This window comes from Toxorhynchites rutilus, chromosome 2 (genome assembly GCF_029784135.1).
Source record: "Toxorhynchites rutilus septentrionalis strain SRP chromosome 2, ASM2978413v1, whole genome shotgun sequence".
NCBI classification, from domain to species: Eukaryota; Metazoa; Arthropoda; class Insecta; order Diptera; family Culicidae; genus Toxorhynchites; species Toxorhynchites rutilus.
In genome coordinates, this window is record NC_073745.1 from 145,294,128 (window position 1) to 145,318,231 (window position 24,104).

At 37.9% G+C, this 24,104-nt stretch overlaps 1 protein-coding gene across 1 annotated transcript in view; it reads right to left on the reverse strand.

Annotated features, from left to right (window-relative positions):
* The window catches only part of LOC129768518 (acetylcholine receptor-like protein cup-4), a 71,539-nt gene extending 51,568 nt beyond the window's left edge, over nucleotides 1-19,971 (reverse strand). Inside the window, exons 1-2 of the mRNA XM_055770227.1 lie at nucleotides 19,831-19,971; nucleotides 19,699-19,775 (exon numbers count right to left, since the gene is read on the reverse strand). Coding sequence (XP_055626202.1) covers nucleotides 19,699-19,775; nucleotides 19,831-19,873 — 120 coding nt within the window. The 5' untranslated portion in view covers nucleotides 19,874-19,971. The remainder of the gene's footprint in view (nucleotides 1-19,698; nucleotides 19,776-19,830) is intronic.
* Between the last annotated feature and the right edge of the window lie 4,133 nt (nucleotides 19,972-24,104).

Genomic DNA, 24,104 nt, shown 5'->3' on the forward strand with positions numbered 1-24,104 from the left:
TGGATTTCTGTTCAAAAAAAAACTACAACCTGACGTTGTACAGAACCTTATGGACGGGGTAAAGAGGAAGGTGCGAGCATACGGGCTTGGGCTCGAAGTATGAATAAAAAGAAAATGCCAAAAGTTGCTTAATAGTTTTTATTTTACTGTCTAAAATTTTCAAAAGGATCGGTCTACTGGGCGAATTTCTACAGCGTTTTTTCCGTGATGCAATTTGATGTGACACACCCTTTAATTCGTAGGTCATCTTTGGTTCTTAATCAGTTCAAATAACCCATTCGGGGTGGTTTCGACCAAGCTCCGCCATGTTGTAGTGTGTATTTCATTCTACGCAGAGGATACTTCTCGTTTAAGCTCTTCAAAACACTCATACTGCTTTTAAGCTACACCTATTATGCGTACGATCACTCCTCATAAGTTCTTAATAGGGTTTTGTACTGCTAAACAAGCTGACCATTCCAGAATCTGAAGCTCCTATTATATTTATTTATTTGCCAACAGGTACAGTAATTATCCCAAAAATTACGACACTACACATATTAATTAAAAACTCTACGGAAACAACTCTTATTCCTACAACGTGAAACATTAAAGTCAAACACATCGTAGTATCTGTTGAAGACACGGCACATCCTTCGCATGGACTCGTTAAATCCATAATTTGTTCGCGAGGGATGGACTCATAAGAAAACATGAGAGCGTAAATTACGGCGGCGGATGTTTATGTTAAGACAGCTTAACAGCGAAGTACAGTCGATGTTACCTTGAAGCAGGTCACCAATGAAGCATGCCATCGTGATGTTACGTCTCGCCTCAAGTGATTCCAAGTGTATTAACATGCAACGACTTTTGTAGCTGGGAAAGATGTGGACGTCATTCCAAGGAAGATGCCCCAGAGCGAAACGGATAAACTTTCGTTGGATTGCTTCGATGCGGTTCACCTTGTTTTGGTAGTATGGGCACCACATTACAGCCGAATATTCTAGTCAGTGCCACAAATTATCAAAATTTATTCACGAATGGAGGAATTAACTTTTTCCCAGTGTCGGATGAATTCTTTTCTGTTGATACTCAACATTATATCTGTCCTAATGAGTATAACACAAGAGTCGAGACGCGTGAACTTTGCGCAGTATATTAAACGAAAACAGCACGAATGAATTTCTAAAAGCCTGCATTCAGGCACTTTCCTTACTGTCGATAATTTCAGATGATTATCACGAAAGCCAAATTGATCTTCATCGCATGCAGTGAATTTATTGAGAACGTGTTTTATTAACATATTCAGAAAAAATGAAAGGAACAGGTATCCGGAAAAGGAAACATTATGGGTTTCATTGAGCGTTGACCGTTGTGCGGCGGTAAGCGGTTGAATATCATTAAACCGGAAATCAAAACAAGATTAGGTTCATTTTCCGTTCGGCTATTATTTTCACCCATTGACCATTTGATTGGGGGTGTATGTCGTTTCCGAACGATCGGAAGTAGATTCATAAAACATAGTCAAAGAGTTATACTAAACATTGCAATGCCGAAGTCACCAAAAACAAAAATTTTATGCCTTCTCTTACCATTAAACGATTTAACACTCAATTGGTTGACGTTGAATTTTACGCTTTGATTCTCACTAACACGCAGTGATCTTCAAGTTCGACGTTTCGAATATCATGACGGAAATAAAGATGCAAATGAAAAATGAACTTCATGGCATGTTGATGGGGATATTCATCCCACTCGTGTTCATCAATAGTGTTGTTTCATATTTATCGACTTTCGCTTGAACAGTAGATCATCAATACAAGGTAAGTTGAAATTCGCCGTATTTGAATGTCGTGAACGTGAATATTTTCGGCACTGATTCTAGTATTGGTCGAACCAAAGAACAGTACAAAGCCTTAAGGCAATATATATCCTTGAATTCTTTGGCGAAGCGGAACATGAACCCGGATTGGATGAAGCTTTCGACACCACGTAGGCGACGTGGTCCTTGAATGTAAGCTTGGAATCAAGTAGTAATCCAAGATCCTTGACCGTCGATTCCCGTTTCAAGCTTATCCCCGATAGAACATAGTTGTGTTGAATCAATGCACGTTGTCTGCCGAATGAAATTATAGAGCATTTCGATGCATTGAGTGACATGCGGTTTAGTTGGCACCACTCGGCGAAAGCTTTTAATTGCAGCCGTAGAAAAACAGCATTGCTTGGTTTCCGTATCACGAGATACAACTTGAGGTCGTCGGCGTACGCCGACTTGTGGCATTTCAGAATGAGGAGCCTTGAGGAACGCCAGATATCACGGGGAAGGAAGGAGCAACATAGTCCGCAATTTTAACAGACATGCTTCGACCAGTCAAATAAGAAGAAAGCCAAGTAAGCAGGTCGTTCTGAACACCTAACCTGTCATACTTAGCCAAAGCAATGTCGTGATTCATTTTATCGAATGCTGCAGAGAGGTCTGTATATATAGCATTTACTTGATGGCCTTGCTCAATTTCACGGATGATGTAGGAGGTAAACTTCACTAAATTGGTAGTCGTTGAGCGTTTGGACATGGAACCATGCTGGTCCATCGAAGTGGGCGAAGTTTTGAACCAATTCTTCGATAATAATTAGCTCGAGAAGCTTCGACGTAGCACTTAAAGCGGCTTTTCCACGATAGTTCGATACAGTCCTTTTGCAACCCTTTTTGTGAATCGGAAAAACGTAAGATTCCTTCCAGCAGGATGGGAAGTCACCCGACCTCAGGGAGAGATTGAAAGTATTGGCTAGAGGTGTTGCTAGAGCAATCAAGCAGCGTTTCAGGACCAAGGACGGAATACCATCAGGACCGGAACCCCTCGAACTTTTCAGTTGACTCCCGGCTGAGATAACCATTTCTCTCGTAATCTCGTTCATCTCGTCGAGTTGACTTTGTCCTTATAGTATGAAATTCTATTCAAGTTGGATTTCTTTTAATCAGGGAAGTTCTCCTGAAATAGTGAAGCCCATGGCATTAGCTTCCACATTAGTTTTTGGATCCGCAGCTTTGAAGATGAGATTTTTATGGTTTGGGGAGAATTCACTCAAAAAGGCCTGGTTTAGGTAATTTACCATCATCACGAATGAACAGTCAGAAATGCAAAAAAGTACTTCAGAATCATTAACTGCTATTTTTACACGAAAACAATGTGATAATAAGGTAATTTGGCATCAATTCAAGAGATCCGGAGAGTCATGGCATGATTGAGAACTAAAGATGACCTATAAATCAGAAACTCATTGTAATTCATGTGAAATTGACGTTAATTTTGTAAAGGAGTGAGAGTTTTTCCATCTGGTTTTATGGTTATGAAACACTGGAATTTTTGTTTTTTGCCTGAACACCATCTCTACACATCTGAACGGTATCTAAATGTAAATTTAGGATGTGTAGAAAAATCACCATAAAGCACCATAAAGTTCAAATGGCTAGTCTTTCAATTGAAGATAGTTGTCTTATCATACACTGTATACTTCAATTAAACCGATTTCTTACATATCTCTGAAAAACAGAAAAAATGAGTGGTTCTATAGTTGCAAAACGCAGTGTAGTGACAAATGTGCAATTTCAAACGCTTATTGCTCAGTCATTTTCTGATAGATTTACGTAAGTTTCGCATGCAAACGAATGAAATAATATATTTTATGAAACTAATCATGAAACAATATAAAAATCACAAGCATTATCTCAATGGAAACCACGCGTTCTGATTGGTCGATTCGCAATAGCAATCAAAAGCAAGATGAAATCGGCATTGCAAATGATGGGAAATTGCAGAGAAAACAAAAACACGTTTGCTCGATTCGGTTGTCAATATTAAGAAAGAAATTACACGTTTATTGTATATAGGGAAGGTTTACATTACAATGCAAATTCAATTTAATTAAACTCATCGACTACACTGTTAATATTCACCCTTAAGGGGGTAGCGCACTATGAACATCATAAAAAGTATGTGATTTTCGCGTTTTTTCAAAGAGAAACTGAAGTACTATGATCAATTTGATATCACAGTTTTATTAGGTATATATTACTTAACAAACAAACAAAATATTAGTATCAATTGGACTGTCCCCTGAATAGCCGCAACCAGTTTGTTGAATTCTTGTAGCAAAACCATGTAAATTGGTGGAGTTCTACAAGTTTTTCTGTTGTACCAATTTCAACCACTCTTTTTCACGTAATCTTAGATATATTTCCTATCATTGTACGTAGGATTTTTTCGAAATATTGAACTCCCACCAGTTTGCAGAACATGGTTTCGAGAAAAACACGTTTTTAATTTTGGATACATTTATTTCGTTTATTTTACATCGTATCTTCAGTCTGCAATCCCTGGACCATAAAACTGTCCATCAACGCTTAATAGGTTATCTTCCTGTCGCTTTTTTGTTGCCAAATTGAACTTGCGGGCTTCTCTTGCTGCTTCTGAAATCCGCATTTCTGCACGTTAAATTCGTTCCTTGTCCGATTTTTTGCAAAAATTGTTGCACTCCGGTCCACTAATTGGTTTGTAACTTCGAAACGGAGGATCGGGCTAACCTGGGACAAAACTACAGTAAAGTATATATCCCAGGGAACATTTTAGGCCAGATTTTTTTAAATTTTATTTTTTCAAGTTTCCATAGTGTATTACCCTTCACCTGGAATTTAGACTATGGATTTCTCGATACTTGTTCATATTTCCGAAATTGCTAGATTCTCTTCAATCTAGCTAGAGCCCTTCAATCGTGGTGTACCGTTCTCCCCCAGTGTAAATTCTACGTACAAGGATCCCCTTAAGATTATCAACAAAAAAAAAATAAGTTTTTGGTCCTTTATCCAGTGTCTAGTTTCCTTGCTGATATGAATAGTATCATTGTTTCGCTGGAATGTGAATTCTTCGTGACGATATCCACGCAATGTAATTATAGATGTGAAAGCAATCTTGAGCTTTCCGGTTGCACAGAATCTCGCCCAAAGCATGCATGAGCCTCTACTAAAATTCCTAGTTGAAAAATACTGTTCCTTCTTCCGTAAATCACGCCAGCACCCGTTGAAACAATCAGGACCATCCAAATAAAAATTTCTTTCGTCAGTGAAGATAACCTATACATTGATGAACTTTTCGTTATGGTATATAGCAAAATGTATTCTTTTGGAAACATTCTCTGTCACAACATACCATGTCCCTCTGTCGGTTCATGTGAGCTTTGGCAAAACTCAGACGTCTTCCTATGTGAGATGGTGTAGGATGAGTAGCTTTAACCTTATAAGCCATCTTTATGTGAGGATTGTTCACCAAAATTTGACGGATTGTCACCCGAGTAATATTTGAATTGAAATATTGCTTTATTTGCATAAGCGATTTTGAGGTATTCGAAGCTGTTCTAGCTATTTCCCGCTTATCCCGATCAGAGAGCTTCGATTTATGTGGAGCTTTCTCCTTCTTACCGTATCCTTGAGGATTCGCCAAATAATTGAGCACTACTTGATGGGATCGTCCAATCCGACGAGCAATTGCTCTGATACCAACATTTTCTTGGCGAAATGCAAATGCAAATACATTTGTCTTTCTTCTCTCTCCGTGATTTATTGATCAAAACAACTAAAACAACGGAAAATACTGTTGGAACAATAGGTATCGCAGCAAATGATTATCAACATCCTACCTTATCATCAAACGGTATGCGAATAATTTCAGTGAACTGACGGCATTGGAATATATGCTTTGTGAGGACCACACAATTACTATCAGAGCGAATAAACGTCCGACTGGAAGTCATGAACATCAATTCAATGTGCCCAAGATAAATTTATCCTTTGAAGGTCATTAACCTTTCTCAAGATGTTCAGATGGAATATATTTCAATGTCGTCTGGAATAACCTGTCCAACACCTTATGATCGTAATATTGTTTTTGCTATTATTATAATGTTTCATAACACGGCACTCTATTGATTATTCGCCGAAAATGAATAAAAAATATCCTTGAAGTTAGCCTACGGTTTTAGTAGCAGTGCAATATGGTGAGCCAGTCTCAGGATAAGAAAACATTTAAAAATAAAGCTTTTTTTTGAATGAATCAATAGTAAAACAAAACGTCAAAAAATTTCTCAGCTTTGTGATAGCAGATAATCATTATCCATTTGAGTTGTATGAGTATTCCATCCCCCCACAAACTGTGGATAGTCTATCTGCATACAAATTATGTAGAGTGCCACAATCCAAAAAAATATGAGCAAATATTTACGTGCTTAAACAAAAAAAAGCACATGTTGACATATTTGCGCTAATTTATGTTTTTTGATTAATTCAAGGTAATCAAGGTCTTTTCTAGACACCAGTTTACTCGGCCCCGAAAAAAGTGGTCTGTATTTGGGCAGGCGGAAAAATATATCTCGCAAGACCACGTGTTCGATGTCGTAATGGCCTTGGCCAATAACGCATTTACATTAACTCATAAAGTTAGTGATTTGAGGGGGATTATTGTTTGTAGTCTCTTGATTAATTTAAACACCATCTGAGAAATCCTCTGTGAAACATTAAAGCCGTCCTATCTGCTGTAGCGCATTTTTTATTTTACCCAGTTTCATCGAAGTAAACGCACTCTGAAAGGAAAATTGAACGCCCGGACAAGAGAGCGAAAATCGTACGTCATAGAGACACTCATTCCCATGGAGCAAATTCTTGTTAGGAGTTGAAAACAAAACGAGGAAGGAGAGTAACTCAATTATTTGAACTAGTTTCAGTCTAGCAATGCTTTGGTCAACTCAGAGTTACCAAGAGAAAATCATTTGGTTATGATGGGTGAGGATTAATAGTTAGTCGCAGTTTGCACAGATTGCGATCTGTGTAGTTTGCGATTAATCGTAAATCACATCATGCTCCCTTGTTTTCCATCCTTGTTTGCAAGTAATAGTAATAGCTATAACATAGAGAAAATAATTTTATCATGTGTACTCTCTAGTACTAGTTTTCATGTCATAGCTGCTAACTATCCAAACCATAAAACCATAAACTGTTTAAAGGTGCAGTTTTCAGGTAAAATCATCATTAGAAAATATATGTCACGGCCGCCTATTGTTGCAACAACGGCCGCCTATTGTTGCAACAAAAAACGTTGCGCAGATTGTGGAGAGAGCCATGATGAGAATCCTTGCCCGAAAGAGCGCAAGTGTCTTCATTGCGGCGGGACTCCTCATGATCTTACTCAATGCCCGGTGTACATACAACGAGGGGAAAAAATCAAGCGTTCCTTAAAAGAACGTTCCAAGCGGACTTATGCAGAAATGCTTAAGAGTCCCGTTCCTACGACTCAGGACAATCCCTACTCCATTCTGCAGAACGACGAGCCTGTTGCTGACGCTCCCAATGCAGGAAGTTCCGGTACATCGCAGGGTGCCATCAGGAAAAGAAAAATTACTTCTTTTCCTTCACTCCCCAGAAAAAAAAACCGAAACTTCCCAAGTTGGAATGAAAACTCGAATCGAACGTGCTGAGAATAGACCGAAGCAAGTACCTCCTGGTTTAAGCGGTTCTTCTACGCACCAGGGGTCCTCAGCACTTCCCGGAGCAGCACCCACCCCGTCTGTTCCATTTTCGCGGTCGAGGCAACAGCCACAATCTGGTTTGCTTGCGCTTTCTGACCTGGTGGACAACATTTTAAATGCTTTAAATATAAACGACCCTCTTAAAAGCATAGTATTATGTTTGCTTCCGATTGTGAGAACATTTTTGAAAAAAAAATGTGGTTTTTTGGCAGCGTTCATTTCCCTCGATGCCTGATTCAGTGCAAGAGGTCAAGGATTTGACCACTGTAATACAGTGGAATTGCAGAAGCATTATTCCTAAACTAGATCAGTTTAAATTTTTAGTTCACAGCTCTAACTGTGATGTATTTTCTCTCTGTGAAACATGGCTTTCTTCAGCCGATGAGCTGAATTTCCACGATTTCAACATTATTCGCCTCGATCGAAATGACTCGTTTGGTGGCGTACTATTGGGGATTAAAAAATGTCACTCCTTCTATAGAGTCACTCTCCCATCATTGACAGGCATTGAAGTTGTTGCTTGCCAGACACAAATCAATGGCAAAGACCTCTGCATTGCTTCGATATATATCCCTCCCAGAACTACGGTAGGCCGCCATCAGTTCTTTGATACTATCGAGGCAATGCCGGAGCCGCGGGTAATCTTAGGTGATTTTAACTCCCATGGAACAGCATGGGGATCACTCTACGATGACAACCGTGCTTCAACTTTGATTTATGATCTGTGCGACAACTTCAAATTGACAGTTTTGAATACTGGGGAAGCAACCAGAATAGCCAACCCTCCTGCACGGGCAAGCATGCTAGACATATCTCTATGCTCTTCTTCGTTATCCCTGGATTGCATGTGGAAGGTAATCCAAGATCCCCACGGTAGTGATCACCTACCAATAATTTTATCGATCGCTAATGAATCAAGCTCTCGTGAGTCAGTCAATATTTCGTATGACCTCACGAAGAATATTGACTGGAGAACATTTGCGGAAATAATATCTGAAGCAATTGTTTCAATGCATGAACTTCCTCCACTCGAAGAGTATAACTTTATATCGAGTTTGATTTACGAAAGCGCACTTCAAGCTCAAAAGAAACGTGTACCGGCTACCACTTTCCGACGTCGTCCTCCATCACTTTGGTGGGACAAGGAGTGTTCAAAGGTCTACCTTGAAAAATCATCCGCTTTCAAAAAATTCAGGAAAACTGGATTAGTGGAATGGTTTCTAAAGTACCATGCTCTAGAAGCCAAACTAAAAGGTTTGATTAAAGCAAAAAAGCGTGGATATTGGCGGAAGTTCGTCAATGGTTTGTCAAGGGAGACCGCTATGAGCACTCTTTGGAATACGGCTAGGAAAATGCGTGGCTGGAACCATACAAACGAAAGTGAGGAATACTCTGACCGTTGGATTTTTAACTTTGCAAGGAAGGTTTGCCCCGATTCCGTTCCTGCACAAAACGTCGTACGCGACATTCCACTTCAAAGCGATTATGAGAATTTTTCGATGGTGGAATTCTCAATTGCCCTTCTCTCATGTAACAATTCAGCTCCGGGGTCGGACAAGATTAAATTCAACTTGTTGAAGAATCTTCCCGACTTGGCAAAACAGCGTTTGCTGAACTTGTTGAACAAGTTTCTGGAGCTGAATATTGTCCCGCATGACTGGAGACAAGTGAGAGTGATAGCCATACGGAAACCCAACAAGCCGGCTAGCGATCACAACTCGTATAGGCCGATTGCAATGTTATCCTGTATTCGTAAATTGTTAGAGAAAATGATTCTACTTCGTTTGGACAAGTGGGTTTAAACAAACAATTTGCTGTCAAATACGCAGTTTGGCTTCCGCCGAGGTAGAGGGACAAATAATTGTCTCGCGCTGCTATCTTCTGAAATCCAAATCGCATTTGCTCGCAAAGAACAAATGGCTTCCGTTTTTCTCGATATCAAAGGGGCATTTGATTCAGTTTCCATGGAAATTCTCTCAGAGAAGCTTCATAATCGTGGACTTTCACCAATTCTTAACAATTTCCTGTACAATTTACTGTCAGAAAAGCACATGATTTTCTCTCATGGCAGCTCGAAATCTTCTCGTTACAGTTTTATGGGCCTACCACAAGGCTCCTGCCTAAGCCCCCTCTTGTACAGTTTTTACGTCAATGATATGGATGATTGTCTAACTAGAGACTGCACGCTGAGACAACTTGCAGACGATGGAGTTATTTCCATCACGGGTACTAATCCCGTCGTTCTGCAAAAGTCGTTGCAAGATACCCTGAACAATCTGTTCACGTGGGCCCTCAAGCTGGGTATCGAATTCTCTACGGAGAAAACTGAAATGGTCGTTTTTTCTAGGAAGCACGAACCCGCCCAATTCCAGCTTCACTTATCCGGCAAAACGATCCAACACTCTATGTTTTTCAAATACCTGGGTGTATATTTTGATTCTAAGTGTACCTGGGGGAGACACATTACGTATTTGAAACAAAAATGCCAGCAAAGAATCAATTTTCTCCAAACAATTACCGGAACATGGTGGGGTGCCCATCCAGGAGACCTCATTCAGTTGTACAAAACAACGATATTATCAGTGTTAGAATATGGCAGTTTTTGCTTCCGATCAGCTGCCAGGATTCATATTCTCAAGCTGGAGAGAATACAATATCGTTGCCTGCGTATAGCCATGGGGTGTTTGCATTCGACACATACGATGAGTCTCGAAGTTTTGGCAGGAGTACCCCCGCTTACTCTTCGGTTCACAGAATTATCCTACAGATTTCTCATCCGTTGCAAGATCATGAATCCATTGGTAATTGATAACTTCGAAAATCTACTCCAACTGACTCCTCAGTCAAGTTTTATGTCTTTATACCATGAGTACCTTACACACGACGTGCACCCTTCACCAGGCATCTCCAACCAAGTTTGCTTCCCTTACTTCTGCAATTCCTCTGTAATTTTTGATCTGTCCATGCGAAAAAAAATCCATGGAATCCCAGATCATCTACGCTCCGATTATATTCCGCCGATATTTTCGGCAGAATATGGGAAAGTTAGATCTGATAAAATGTTCTTTACTGACGGTTCATTCATAAACGGGTCCACTGGCTTCGGCATCTTCAATGAAAATTCCAGTGCCTCTTTCAATCTCAAAGATCCTTGTTTCGTGCATATCGCTGAACTGGGTGCGATATATTACGCATTAGGGATCATTGAAACATTGCCCATCGACCACTATTTTATTTTTTCAGACAATCTCAGCTCAATAGAGGCAATACGCTCAATGAAGGTTGATAAACGCTCATCTTATTTCCTAACAAGAATAAGACATCTATTGAGTGTTTTGGTCGAAAAATTATTCAAGATTACCTTAGCATGGGTTCCCTCTCATTGCTCGATTCCGATTCGAATGAGAAAGCGGACTCGCTAGCTAAGGTGGGCGCTTCAGAAGGCACACTTTTTGAAAGGCAAATTGCTTATAATGAATTTTTCCACATTCCTCGTCAGTATACGCTCGTAAGTTGGCAGCGCATGTGGAGTGGTGATGAGTTCGGTCGTTGGTTACACACGATTATCCCTAAGGTCTCGACGAGTGCATGGTTCAAGGGATTGAATGTAGGTCGTAATTTCATTCGCGTGATATCTCGGCTTATGTCCAATCACTACAACCTAAACGCGCATCTCTATCGCATTGGGCTCGCAGCAAACAATCTTTGTGATTGTGGCGATGGCTACCACGACATCGAGCATGTTGTCTGGTCGTGTATCCGGTTCCATGCTGCTCGTTCTCAGCTCTCTAGAGCACTGAGAGCACAAGGCAGACAATCGGATATCCCCGTCCGGGATATCTTAGGTAGCCGGGATCCTGATCTTCTGCTTCATCTATACCTGTTCCTCAGAAACGCCGATGTCAACGTTTAATGATGTTTCCTTCGTTGTGTCCCCGTTTCATATCCCTCCTATCCAAACGATAAACTTTTACTTAGTCGCGGCAATACATACACACACTCTTTACAGATACACGGGCCAAAGGTTGTGCAGTCCACTGATCATTCAACAAGAGCCAAAGGTTGTACCGCTTATGACAACTCTACACGAGCTGATGATTGCGCCGGCTAGTGACCATTCTATCCTGGATTCCTCGAGTCGAGAAAGACGCACCACGCTAGATATGGGGTACAGACTAGGGGGGCGTTGCTGATTAATGGTCAGCGCATCCCAATAGGAAGTATCCCGTGTCGGGCACACGTACAGAGCATCGAAGACTGCGACATACCAATTATGAGAACACTTGTAATACTAACCTCGAGTCAACCGCGAGTAATCGGTTAAATATTACTAACATAGTTGTAAGCAAACATTGTCGAAATATTGAACTCCCGGCCCCGTTAGGCTGACGCCATATGAGCCTTAATAAAATATATATTTTGGAAAAAAAAATTAGAAAATATAAAATTGATTACGTTTTTTTAATGTTCAATGACCTTAACTGATTTTAGGAGAGTGTACTAAAGTGCGCAAAGGTGGAAAGAGCGGTGCTGGTGGCAGCGAGTTGTATATATCCAAATGGCTATATTTTTCAGCATTTCAGTCTCTCGTCCGAGGAAAATCGGGATCGGGATCACTGGTGAGTAGGGTAGACAACTTTATTTCGGATTTAAATATAGAACGTGTTGAGAAACTTCGATTTTCAATTACGTAGCATATGACAACACCATGAAGAGGATTTATTTTGTGCTCAACAGATATCCAATTGAGTGCTCTGTGAGTCTGTGAGAAAAATGTGAGTCTGTTGGAAAAATGAGTTATCAATTCGATTTTTTAAAATGTTAACTCGTTTATTTGTACAGCATCAGTCGATCAATATGATGTCGTAGCAGGATTTTTTGCTCTCTTTTTTTATCTTTAAACTATTACTAGGACAGAATCGATAGCAACCTATATAATATCAAGAGAAATATTCAAATCGCTTTCCATTTCTTCTCGGGATATCAGTTTCGCAGTAATTACATTGAAGTATTTTTCTTTAAACTGTTCTAGTGCTGAAAGAGCAATCATTGATGTTACCAATAGCACATTATCACTTATCCAGACTTTTCAAACGTCTTCAAAACTCCCCTGAATCATTGATCCAAATTAAAAAAAAAACCTTAAAATCTTGTTTCTGTTTCAGAATGATACACCCAAAAACAATGATTATCAGAATGAGGAGGAAGATATATTCGTAACAAATTAAATTTTATACTTGTATCTGATTACAAAAAAGGTATATAAAGCTGGACAAGTCAGTATGACACCTGCGCCTGAACGTTTTCCGCCAACATCGTAATTCTTGAAAGCGTCCAAAAGCACACCTCATGTCTTCGATATCCACTCTGTTACGGTTTTGTTCCCATCAGCAGCATTGTAGGAAATCCAGATTCACATAAATTCTACGTAAAAGACATCAACACTCGTAACGCCTTTTCCGCTTATCATTTCCGATCATTTGTAGATCGATGAGTTTGTTCTAAAAATGATCCAAAATTTTCGTCACTGCCAGTCGGAAGGCATTTCAATCAATGTTTAAATTTATTCTTTGATATAAGGAAAACATGTTTCAAGTTTAACTTGTTGTAAAAAGTCTTGACAAATGTTGTACAATTTCCTTTTATATGGTCTTCTGTATTGTTTCGTTGTCTGTCGTTCATATTTCACACTCACTGACGAAAGTCTTTCAAACATTGCGAAGTTGTCCAATTGAACATTACATTTCAGATTTGGAAAAGTTTGCCGAGGATCGCAAATTTTAGCGTATCCAATAAAATTTTGTGGCAATTTTTGGTAATCATTGTCATCTTCAAAGCGAACAAATGTGCAATATTCCCTTCCACAATTCCCCCCTTTTAATGGCCAAATTCCCCACTAGGGGGGAATTCCCCACCGGTTGAAAATCACTGATCTATGGGTTTTCTGAGCTTGTCTTTTGAGAAGTATGTACGTCAGGACCGCCGCAATTTTTTTCTTCTTCTGTTTAAAATTTATGTGTTTATGTTCTGATAAAAGTATTTCTGTAATGACACTCACAAAAATAGGTTGATTTACTTATGGCTGCCAACCAAACAATACAGAAAATCAAAAATTATTCGTGTGTAAACCAAAGAAAAACTCTTGGTTATAGTACTAAATGATAGTTTTCTACTACATAGCTTCTATTATGTCATAGCTCAAACTTTCCAAAAATTGTTTCCGAAATCTATGACTATCATGTCTATGTTATAGAGAACTATATCATAAATTATATATTTGGGCAGTATATTCAGTCTACGCTGGTTTGACGAAATAAATAAATAAATAAATAATGTTTTTGATTATGTAACTTGTTAAAATCCTCTTTTGAATTGAACGGTAAATTATGTAGCCAGCTCTCTTTAGTTTTTTTAGTTTTAAGTAAACAGTTTAAAGCAGTATTAAGAATGTATCGGTCTACAATTTTGATTGACGACAATAAATAAATTGCGGCGAAATCAGCAAGATCATATCCTGGTCTTATAGAAGTTTGACAGAGTGTGCTAATTAACGGTACGGAGCTTTCTACATCCTCTCTTCCCCTGTCTACAGTTCCATTGCTTTCGTCAATCGCTGATTCATCTCAGTAGGCGTCGAGATCGGCTTTCTATCAACCATGTTAAACCTCTGCAGTAACTCATCGATGTGTCGTTCTTGGTCTAACATAACTGTCCAATCGCTTCGAGTGATCCATATGCCTAGTACCTGATTGGCTTCTCCAAGATCATTAATATATAATTTAGCTGATAGCTGTTTCTTCACATCGTCGACCTATTCCGGTTCCTTTGAAAATATTGTAAGGTCATCGACATAGACTGCAGTGATGATCTTCCCATCAGAATTGAAATAGACGCATTTGTCGTCACTGGATCGCTTCAAACCAATGCTCTGCAGCTGCGTATCCAGCTTTATGTTTCACACAATGGGGGTAATATGGACAGGTGGTCGATTTGTATAGTTACATTTTTAATTTTCAATTTCTCGCTTCTCGTGATCGATAAACCTCTACGCTTCATATACTACAAACCTGTTCATATTACCCTTACTACATTATGCATACATGTCCATTATACCCGCATCGAAAAAAATGTTGTACTTTTCGGTCTGTTTTAATTTTGGTAAAAAACATTGAAAAAACACCTTTTGTAAAATATTTGGCCAATTAGGTAGAAAAACTGTATATTGAATTGCAAGAAACTGCATCAATGTTTTGGGAAACATGATTTTTCAAAGATATAACTGAAGTTCTCCTTAACATGTCCGTTTTGCCCCCACGGATGCATGCATACGTGATACATGAAATAGTCGAGTCGTTGAGAGAAAAAGCTACTAAACGCCCGACTGACTATTTAGTCGTTTTAGCGGAGAAACTGCGTGAAGAAGCCAAAAGTAATTTCTAACTGAATACGGATATAGTAAGTCAGATAGTCAGCTGACTATCCTCAGTTGACTATGACTATGCTGAGCCCTGACTACAACCATCGCAACTACAAACTAACTTACGATGGAATAAGGAAGTTTGTGTACTTCCCCGGCATGCTGAGCAAAATAAAATTCTTTGATAAAAACTACGATGATTGCAAATTCGCGAAATACGAAAGAAATCTCCCGAAGATTATACGAGAAGCCAATCTCAAACGACTTCTCGTATATTCTTCGGGAGATTCGGGTATTCATTGATGTATACGTGAAAGAGCCACAAAAGTTTCTGACTCTCGTAGATTCTTTTTTTCTAAATTCGCTCAGACATATCAAATATCGAATGAGTCCACAGAAAAGCTGATAGAAACAATCACCGAATACTTCAAAATCTGTGGATTGCCTAAGATGATTACATGCGATCAGGCAACAGGATTTCGAAGTGCAGGTTTTAGAGAGTTCCTTGGAGAACAGGGAATCGATTTGCACTTTGCTAGTGATAGTAAAGGCAATGGTATTGTGGAACGCTTCCCAGCAGATTATCGACAACAGCATTGATCTCGATCAGCCTCTTGAATCTCCCGAAGATATCGAAACAACAGTTAGCTCTATTCAAACTGCAGAAATTGAGGCTCGTCAAAACCACATTTATTAGTAAACTTCCGTAAAACTCCAAGCCATTTTGGAGGCTGGCTAAAATTCTCAAGACCAAGTCTAATCCTATTCCTCCTCTTCTTCAATCTGGTAATACAGAACGATTGATCACACATGCCGAAAAGGCTAATGCAATTGGCTACCATTTCACTAGTTCACACAATCTTGGCCAGAACATTATAAGTCCATTTGAAGCTTCGATGAATGATACTGTAAGGGCTATTGACAATATCCATTATACACCTCAAGAGAATGAAATCATCTCGACTGAAAAGGTTATCTCGGTTACACGCTCGTTGAAGAATATGAAAGCCCCCGGCTTCGATAGTATATTTAACATTGAGTTGAAACATCTTAGTAACAACTTATATCTATATACTTAAACATCTTAGTAACAACTTATATATACCACTTGGCTACTTCCCCTCGAGTTGGAAGTTGGCAAAAGTGATCCCGATACTAAAACCCGGAAAAGATCCTTCTCCTTCAAACGGCTATTGACCAATTAGCCTCCTCCCATCAGTTTCGAAGGTATTCGAAAAAATATATTAACGCGCATTCTTGCTTTTGCAGATGACCACAATATATTTTTGGATGAGCAGTTTGGATTCCGCAAAGGCCACTCTACCATTCACAAACTTCGTAGAGTATACAACAGAATCATACGAAATAAGTCAGTTTCAAAATCATCTGCCATGGCACTTCTTAATGTTGAAATAGCATTTGATAATGTTTGGCATAATGATCTCATTTGCAAGCTTGTTCCTCCTCAAAATATGACAATCAGTCTTAATGACAATAGTATTGAATGATCTTCGGAAGTGTATTTGTGTCTAACTTTCGATCGAAAGCTTACCTTCAGAGCACACATTGACAAAACAGACACAAGAACCAATATTCTAATCAGGTCAATGTATCCCCTGATTAATAGATACTCTCGATTATCTCCAACAAATAAACTTGCAGTACACAAATAAATAATATTTCCAGTTATCGCATATGCGATGCCCGTTTGGGAGTGCTGTGCTCCAACACACAAATTAAAACTTCAACGCATACAAAACAAAATTCTTCGTATGATTCTAAACTCTCCTCCCAGAACGCGAAAATAGGAGATACTTTAGATGACCGGGATTAAAACCTTGGATGTAATTATCAATAATAATTGTATGAAATTTGAACAGAGCGCTCTCTCAATACACGAAATAATACAAAATCTGTATGATTTAGCTACCAGACTTTCTAGTCGTTACCTTTCAAGGTAACGGCTTTGGATCAGGGTAGACATATTTATTTCCAGTTAGATAAGAAGTTTAAGTTGGGACAATGTAAGTAATGTGGGGAGGGTATCTTATAAGCTAGAATTAGGTATAAAAAAGGTAAGAAAAAACTATAAAAGTTTAGGCATGATTATACAAAAGGAATATGAAACAATCGGATAATGTGTATGATCAAAGTCATTACAGACCTTGACATTGCAACTTAAAGATGTAAAACCCTAGGTTGATCACTTGAAATGTAGTATTATATCATAATGTAAACCAAATTAAGAAATAAAAGAATTTAAGTGATAAAAAAGTGACTCGAGACACAGTGCGACTAATCTCAAGCCTCGTGAGATTATTTTCGAAACGTGTTCATCATTGGATGCCGCCGAGATTAATCTTGCTAAGCAGAAGAACATACAAACTGCAAAAGATAATATCAGACTAACAGCAACTAGACATAATGAGAAGACTAATTCGAATAACACATATGAATACGAGAACATCGATAAAAATCAAATATTGGTCAAAGGAAAGGAAAAATAACAATCTTTCGGCCACCGATACAGATTAGTAGATGTACAACAACAGACCGCGAAGACAATAACATCAAAACACACAAGACAAACATCAAAATATACTGAAACTGAATCATCTCCATTACAGACTATGTTATCGGCGACGGCGACTTCCAAATTTATACATGCTCGAGATCTTATTCAAAATCCCCTTGGAGTGGTAACGATAGGAAAAGCTAGGAGTAGTAGTATTTTTTTTTTTATAAATTCGTTTATTTTGACAGGCTCAGTTACATAAGGAGTAGTAGTAGTCATCTCAGGATTTTATACAGAATTGATACGGATGCCATTCAGGCCGCATTAGAGAAAGTGCAACAAACGGTTGGACAAAGAACATATAACGATGATATATTAGGACCATTAATCAAACTTGAAGTTGAAAAGCTAATTGAAACATACAATAAATTAATATTGGCTAAGACGGTACGGAAGAAGAGATGGGAAGTCCTAACGTGGAGGACTTACGAACTATTAATGTAACAACCAACTCCTTCATAGAACAAAACAATGCACAAATTCAAATCAACAGACAATTCGAGAATAGAATTTTCAATATGTGAAGATCCTTTCGATTAAACATCTCCAGTTTCTCCCACGAAATTATCGATACAATGAACTTCGTAAGTTTGTTATTCAATACAGATGAACTGATCAAACATTTAGGAACAATAGAAGACGCAGTAACATTAGCGAGGGCCAACATTCCCAGTAGCCGAGCTGCAGCTGGCTAGGAACTTCATCAAGGATAATAACGTTGGTCTGGATTCACCAAACGAGATTCTCAATATTGCGAGTGCATACATCCTATATAACGCTAATAAGATCATTTATGTACTTAGAATTCCAAAAATTGAAACCATAAACTACGAACTATATTACATAGAACCAAGTATCAATAATGGAACTACAACAACATTCGACTATAAAATGTCCACAACCAGTATCGCTAGAGTCAGCGTTGTTAAGGACCTCGGTGTGCTACTCGATAGTAAAGTGAACTTTTCTCAGCACATAGCAGCTACAACAGCCAAAGCATACTCGGTGCTTGGATACGGAACACACAGGATTTTAGAAACATTTATTGCCTGAAGACACTCTTTTGCGCCCTGGTACGCAGTGTACTGGAATACGGTGTCCCATTCGACCGCCTTAAGGCCGGTTTAGAGTTCCCGTGAACGTGAACTTGACAGGTGGTGGAATAGGACAATCTTTTCACGGTGAACTACATTGCGAACAAACAACTAAAAAAATAGTGGTGAATAGAATGATTTTGTTCACGTTCACGTTCATATTAAAAGTTCGACAGTGAACGTGAAGTAAATAAACATCTTCAATAAAGTAATTCAGATAAATGTCAAAATTTTCATTGAAAACTTGAGAATTGCTAAACATATCCTTTTACAGTTCACGGTGAAATAATTTTCAGAATGCCTTGGGACATTCGAACGTGAACATGAACGTGGAAATATTTTGACGTCTATACTCACCACTGTTTTCACGTTCACGTTCACCGAAGTCGGTGAACTATGGTGAGTTCATCAACATCTCGATTCCACGGTGGAAATTCAGAACTGTTTGTGAAATATTGAATTAATTCATTTTTCTCAATATGAATTGTGTTTAAACATGTTTTTCAACTAGAAAATTTTTCTTCCTGTCGTTTCAAGATGTTTTCCTTGCGTTTTATATATGGACTGATGAATTATTAACAAAAAAGTGATTGTCCGCGTTCACGTTCACGGGAACTCTAATCCTACCTTTACGAACAACGTTGTGCTCTAATACATCTCTCGAGCTTGTGGTTGTGGTTCAAGAATAACATGTAGAGAACTTCTTAAATTAACAGCGTTTCCATTTTATCCCCACTTTCCGTGCAGCCCACGGTTCCCCCCGTTTAATTCACCTAATCCATGAAATTTGAATTAAAGATGTTTTTCTCTGTAGCTAAACGCCGATTTTTTTCAACTAGTGTTGTAACAAAGAATGATTTTTTCGATGTTGTATTTTGGGAGGGTTTTGTCACTTACCAATAACAACAAAACAATTAGCGGTGTACGTTTTGTCAAATTTCCTTCAATTCAATGTTGAAGGAAATTCAAGAATATACTCAAGGTACCAAGGTACCTCAAAGTACCAAATTTTTCAACCAAAGCATGCAAACATAATCTTTTTGTCTGTATGAAATACTCACAAACACACCAAATTCTCCTAGTTTTACTGGAGATCCTCCGTGAACAAGGATACGGGGGGGAAGCTCATAGCTAGGTACTGAAAAACGAAAGTCAATAAATTATTCAATCACCAAGATACATCACGCACGTACCTATTGACACACAAATATATAGGGCTAGAAAGACAAATCTCATTTTTTGAATTATAAAGAACTCGTATTGTGCCTAAATATACACAGAACAGATTGTTTCAAAGATTGCGAATCACCCGAAGAACGGTCCGTTTACTTTGACTGCGATAGAGCAACTGATCTTGTGATCTTGAAACCAACGAGTTTTAAGAAGGATGTTTACGTGTCCTAAGGCGCTACCAGTTTTAGCACAGGAGAGACTTCTTGTTTCGTTTCCGCTTCAAGTGCAGAGGAGCTATCAGTGTATGAATAATGAAAATGTAGAATATATAGCTATCAATTCAAAATACAGGTCGGACTCGATTATATACAGTCTTCGATTTCACTGTTTACTCTATATAATTGAATGCTGTATATAATCGAGTCAAAACAAATTTGTTCTATTTGTTTTTAATATTTTTCGTTTTTTGAATAAAAAAGGAGAATTCAATTATTCATTCATCCCCTTAAAGTCATAAAACACCTTTCTCACATAAAAAATATATCCAGAATACTATGAAAAAAAAAACTATAAGTGGGTTATATCTGTGATATAACCGCAAGGTGGACGTGGGACTAACGTTGGATTAGCAATCAAGAAGTAACAAGCATATTTATAACTCTTAGACATTTCATCTTTCGAATAAAGTGATGATTATAGCACTTCGTTTAGCCGGAAAAGAATTATTAACGCTCAAAAGAGGATCGATTCCACGCCAGAAATACCCAGCGCAAATAGTACCTCCTCCCCAAGCCCCGACAGATGGAATCATCGCTGATCCGGAGCAGGATTATTAACACTTGAGAGGGAATAGATTTCTCATCGGAATTACACAGCAAAAGTAAGACCCCCTTCCCAATAATTGGAAATGACGAACGATTTTATATTATATTTTAATTTTATTTAATTACTAGCTGACCCGGCAAACATCGTCCTGCCCAACATTTATTTTTCGTTATCACATCCACGTTTTCTTACTAAGCGCACGTTCATGAGTCCTATCGAAGAACTGTTCATTGATAAATCTTCTAATCTACCCTTTAAAATTACCTTTTACTGTAAAAATCCTAGTACTATCAGATTATTTTCAGACACAATTCTCGTTCAAGATTTTTCTACCACTTACAAATAACATGTTTCTCCGTTACATGGAATAAATGTTTGATACGGAAAATATGATAGAAATCAACACATTCGGTGATCCATTTCTATTTATAGAGATAGAAGACGATATAGGAGTGCATTTTATCATAATAAAATCCATTTACACTTTCGGACGATGATCAATTTCATTTCAGAGAAGGGAGGGGTGTTATACCATCATAGAAATATTTCTCGTACCCAAAAACCCTCACATCCCAAATTTCGTTTCTTTTGCTTGATTATTTCTCGAGTAATGCAGGAATTTTTGTTTCATTTGTATGGCAGCCCCCCACCCCCCACCTTAAGAGAGGAGGGAGGAGTATCTATTTACCATAGAAACGTTTCTTGCCCCATAAAACCTCCATATGCCAAATTTCGTTTCTTTTGCTTGATTATTTCTCGAGTAATGCAGGAATTTGTGTTTCATTTGTATGGCAGCCCCCCACCCCCCACCTTAAGAGAGGAGGGAGGAGTATCTATTTACCATAGAAACGTTTATTGCCCCATAAAATCTTCACATGCCAAATTTCTTTTCATTTGCTTGATTAATTCTCGAGTAATGCAGAAATTTGTGTTTCATTTGTATGGCAGCCCCCCCTTAGAGAGGGGGGTGGAGTGTCTATATACCATAGAAACATTTATTGCACCCTAAAAACTCCACATGTCAAATTTCGTTTTATTTGTTTGATTAATTTTCGAGTAATGCATAAAATTGTGTTCCATTTGTATGGCAGCCCCCCTAAAAGAAGAAGGAGGAGTATCTATTTACCATAGAAACGTTTCTTGCTCCATAAAACCTCCACCTGCCAAATTTCGCTTCATTTGCATGATTAATTTTCGAATAATGCAGAAATTTGTATTTCATTTGTATGGGAGCCGCCCCTCAACATTAAAATTTTGTGCAACTCTGGTATTTTAATTTTTAAAATAACTGCTAATTGGCTTTAATTTGATATGTCGATCATTTAAATCGGCTCAGTAGTTCAAAAGTTATGAATTTTCGTATAAAGGCAGTTTTTTAAAAAAGTGGAAAAATTTGAATTTTTTCGGACCACCCTAAAATGGAAATGGTCACCCTAACAAAAAAAAGTTACAGGAGGGTTGTGTCCAAGACACGACCGCATAGTTGACGTAGGATTCCGTTAGGCTATCTGCTGCACGCTGATTTTGGATATGTTTGAAGAATTACATTGTTAAACTCTTCGATAATGATTTGGCTCCGTTTTGTCTGGTTGTTAGGTATTGTTTGTTCACTCTACCAGTGTCCATAACCGAGTGATAATGATAGAAGGATGGTGATTAGTCATTAGATGGTGCGTATCACGTACCAAAGCCGCCCTCTATGGTCCTGGATGAGATGGCGCCTGTGTTATGTATGGATGAAATAAAGAAAAAAATCTCATCAAAGCAATATAAGATAATTATCATTATCGAACCCAATTTTTCTCACCAGAAAAAAGGTGTTACTTTAGTATAGAGAAAATATATTTGAAATGGAAAAGTAATTTCATTCATAAATTTTTATTTTCTGAGTATTTATTCAACCCATTTCCTTTTCACTTTAAACCCAACGGAACACGATGCTACATGCCTCAATGCGAATTTCTATTGGGCTAACAGCACCCAATACGTATGTAGAGCATATGTGAAATCACTTTTTCGAATATTCCTTCATTTTTCTAATTTTGCTCGTCGCTTGAACTTTCCATGGGAGAAAAAAAATCGTTTCATATTTCAAGTCTTTTTAACACAATGGTATGGTAGCTAATACACAATTTTACACTTACAGTTGTGCTAAAAGTTTTACGAAGCAACCAACATAGAAGTTCCAAATTTAAATTTTATTTATATTCTATCGAGCATAAGTTCTATTCAGTTCATTGAAACATCATTCTTCAATCGAAAGATGCTTATTGGAACGAAAAAACACTTGTTCATCGCTCCCAACTTATTCGCCAACACGTATGCAATCAGCAATGCCCACGCTAGTCGTTAGTTAAACTATCGAGGGTATTTACATGCTGATTTCTCCCAGACACCATGGATTTGAAATCTCTGTTAGGGAATACATATCGGTGGGAAAAAATCTCTCCCTACTTTCATGTATCTGCAATGGCAATTTCTCCTAGGCAGCTTGGTTTTGATGTCTCTGTTTGGGACCCGCCGCATATGTCGTCAATTTCGACCTATCAGAAGTGGGTATTTCTGTTAGGATAGGGGTTGAGATTTTTCAATTGTTCGATAGTTAGTTTCATGACATATACTATTTCATTCAATGCAAAAAAATGTTATGGAGTGCCGAAATTGATTGACGCAAAAATCTCATCAATCCATCATGAAATGACTGAGCAATAAGCATTTAAAATTGGACAATTTTCACGGTGCGCTCGATTCTCGATTTTCAATTTGTACCCCAATATGTTCCCGAAAGACGTAATCCTACGTCAAAAAGTTGATGAAGAGAAAACGATCAAGTCACTTACACCCCTTGCATTCTGAGCCCCTCATGTGTTGTTTTTTCTACATGTAGCGTATTTTTTTCTAGAATTTTTATAAGGATTGCGCGAAATTTTTTTTTTATTTATTTTAAATTTAATATTTATCTCTAATATTTATTTAAATTTTGTTTTTTATACGTCTAAATTTTTTCGGTATATTTAGAGCATTGCGCTGTACAAAGATTTTTTTTTCTTGTATCTTTAAATATATGAGTTTATCTTTACATTGTATTTAGATAGTTTACCAAACTCATAGAAGTCAGCAGTACGATAGAGCTCCGTGAGAAAAAATAAAGTCCTTGTGGAAAAATCATTCGGATTAATGGAAAGAACACTTTAAAAATCCAAATTATTATAACTTTTTAATTTTAATCTTACAATTGAATACCACGAATACAATAAAATAATCTATTTCAAGAAAATAAAAATAATAATGCAGACGATGAAGAAAATTATTTTTGTGTCTCGCAATGTTACGCCACATATAGAAAAAAAGGCACATACGAACGCATTTAAATAAAAATTAGAGCAGAAGTGGGTCTCAAGGTTATTTTTTTTTCAAAATTTCGAAATGCCAGAATATTTCAGTATTTTCTTCTATTTTTGTCGCAAAG